General features: G+C 61.6%; 1 protein-coding gene across 1 annotated transcript; it reads left to right on the top strand.

The window, feature by feature from the left end:
• Window positions 1-11: 11 nt before the first annotated feature.
• LOC130588570 (glycerol-3-phosphate acyltransferase 2, mitochondrial-like) lies at window positions 12-1443 on the top strand. The gene is made up of 3 exons (XM_057389479.1): window positions 12-145; window positions 329-457; window positions 1160-1443. The coding sequence occupies exons 1-3, from the start codon at window positions 12-14 to the stop codon at window positions 1431-1433; spliced, it is 537 nt and encodes a 178-aa protein (XP_057245462.1). The 3' UTR covers window positions 1434-1443.
• The last annotated feature ends 24 nt before the right edge of the window (window positions 1444-1467 follow it).

Raw genomic sequence — 1467 nt, forward strand, 5'->3', positions numbered from 1 at the left:
CCCCCGGCAGGATGTCACCATGTGTCCCCTGCAGGTTCCGGGGCTGGCTGGTGCGCAGGGTCTGTGGCTTCCTGGCTGCCTGGGAATGGAGAATTCCAGCGGAGAGYCCCGGGGAGCTGCTGACACGGATCTGCAGCAGCAGGAGGTGGGTGGGAGCAGCCGGGGGSATCTCAGGGTCACCCTCAGCGAGGAGGGTCTGGGCCCAGCCCTGGGGGTCCTGTTTGGTGCCTGGATCCCAGGACAGTGGGATCCTGGAGGGCCCCTGAGGCTCTCTGGATGCCAGCACGTGGATGCTGGGGTGCTCAGCCCTTCCCCACTCCCTCCCCAGGGTGCAGGATGCTGCCTCAGGCCGGGAGCCTGGATCCRGAGGGGATGAGGGATTCTGGCGGCGCTGCAAGGAGGAGATCTGCCGTGTCCTGGGGGAAATCCAGGCCCCGCTGTCCCCTCTGCTGCTGAGGTGCTGGATCTTTTGGGGAAATGTTGTGGGATTCTCTGGGGGATGGATACAGATCCTTTGGGAGACATTTTGGGTTTTTGGGGGATGCACACGGATCCTTTGGGTGTTTTGCAGTGATCTTTATGGGGGATGTGCTGGCAAGTTTTGGGGGATATTCTGGGATCCTTGGGAACTGCACCAGGATTATTTTGGCTCACTGCCCTCTGGATCCTCTGTAGCTCCTGGGGCCATTCCCCCAATTCCCCCCGAGGGGCTGGAGTGGGAAAATCCAAGCCCTGCAGGAGGGAGGGAAGCAGAGGGAACTTTCCTTGTCTCTTCCCCATCCCATCACTGACAACTGGGAATGTGGGGCTTCACTGCTGGCCTGGCCAAGAGGATATAAAGAGTCGAGTACTTGTGAGCCAGTGAAGGGAAGGCATTCCCAGGGAATGGGAAATTGCCCATGGAAAAGAACGTGTGGGGATGCCAAGGGAGGACAGGGAGATGGAGGGGATGCAGGATAACCAAGGACAACTCCAGTTGCCCGTGGATAGTGGGATGTCTCATCACATGCAACCTTTCACCTTTGTCAAAGCTGGGAATTTGGCTTTRTGGGAGCTGAGATGGGAATTGTGAGCAGGGATGGGTTGGGGAAAGTGAGGCAGGGAGGGTTTGGGGCAGCCCTGTCAGCGGCAGGGTTCCTCACTGTCAGTTTTCCTGCAGGCTGTGTCACTGGCTGCTCCCCAAGCTSCTGAGCCGCGTGTTCCTGAGCGTGCAGCTGCACCGGGGGCAGCTGGAGATGGTGCTGCGAGCGGCCAGGACGGTACGGAGCGCGGGCGGGCAGCGCCAGCCTCCGGAACGCCGGGAATTCAGCCCAGGATCCCTCACTTGCAGCCCAAGGTGCCGCTGGTGTTCCTGTGCAGCCACCGCTCGTGGGTGGATGGGCCGCTGCTGTCCTTCGTGCTCCTGTCGCAGGGGATCGGGGTGCCCCGGGTGACGGCGGGCGCCTGCAGCAGCCCTCGCCTCAGGTA

Source organism: Malurus melanocephalus, unplaced genomic scaffold (assembly GCF_030028575.1).
Source record: "Malurus melanocephalus ecotype Western Australia unplaced genomic scaffold, MMel_1.1 scaffold_6801, whole genome shotgun sequence".
NCBI classification, from domain to species: domain Eukaryota; kingdom Metazoa; phylum Chordata; class Aves; order Passeriformes; family Maluridae; genus Malurus; species Malurus melanocephalus.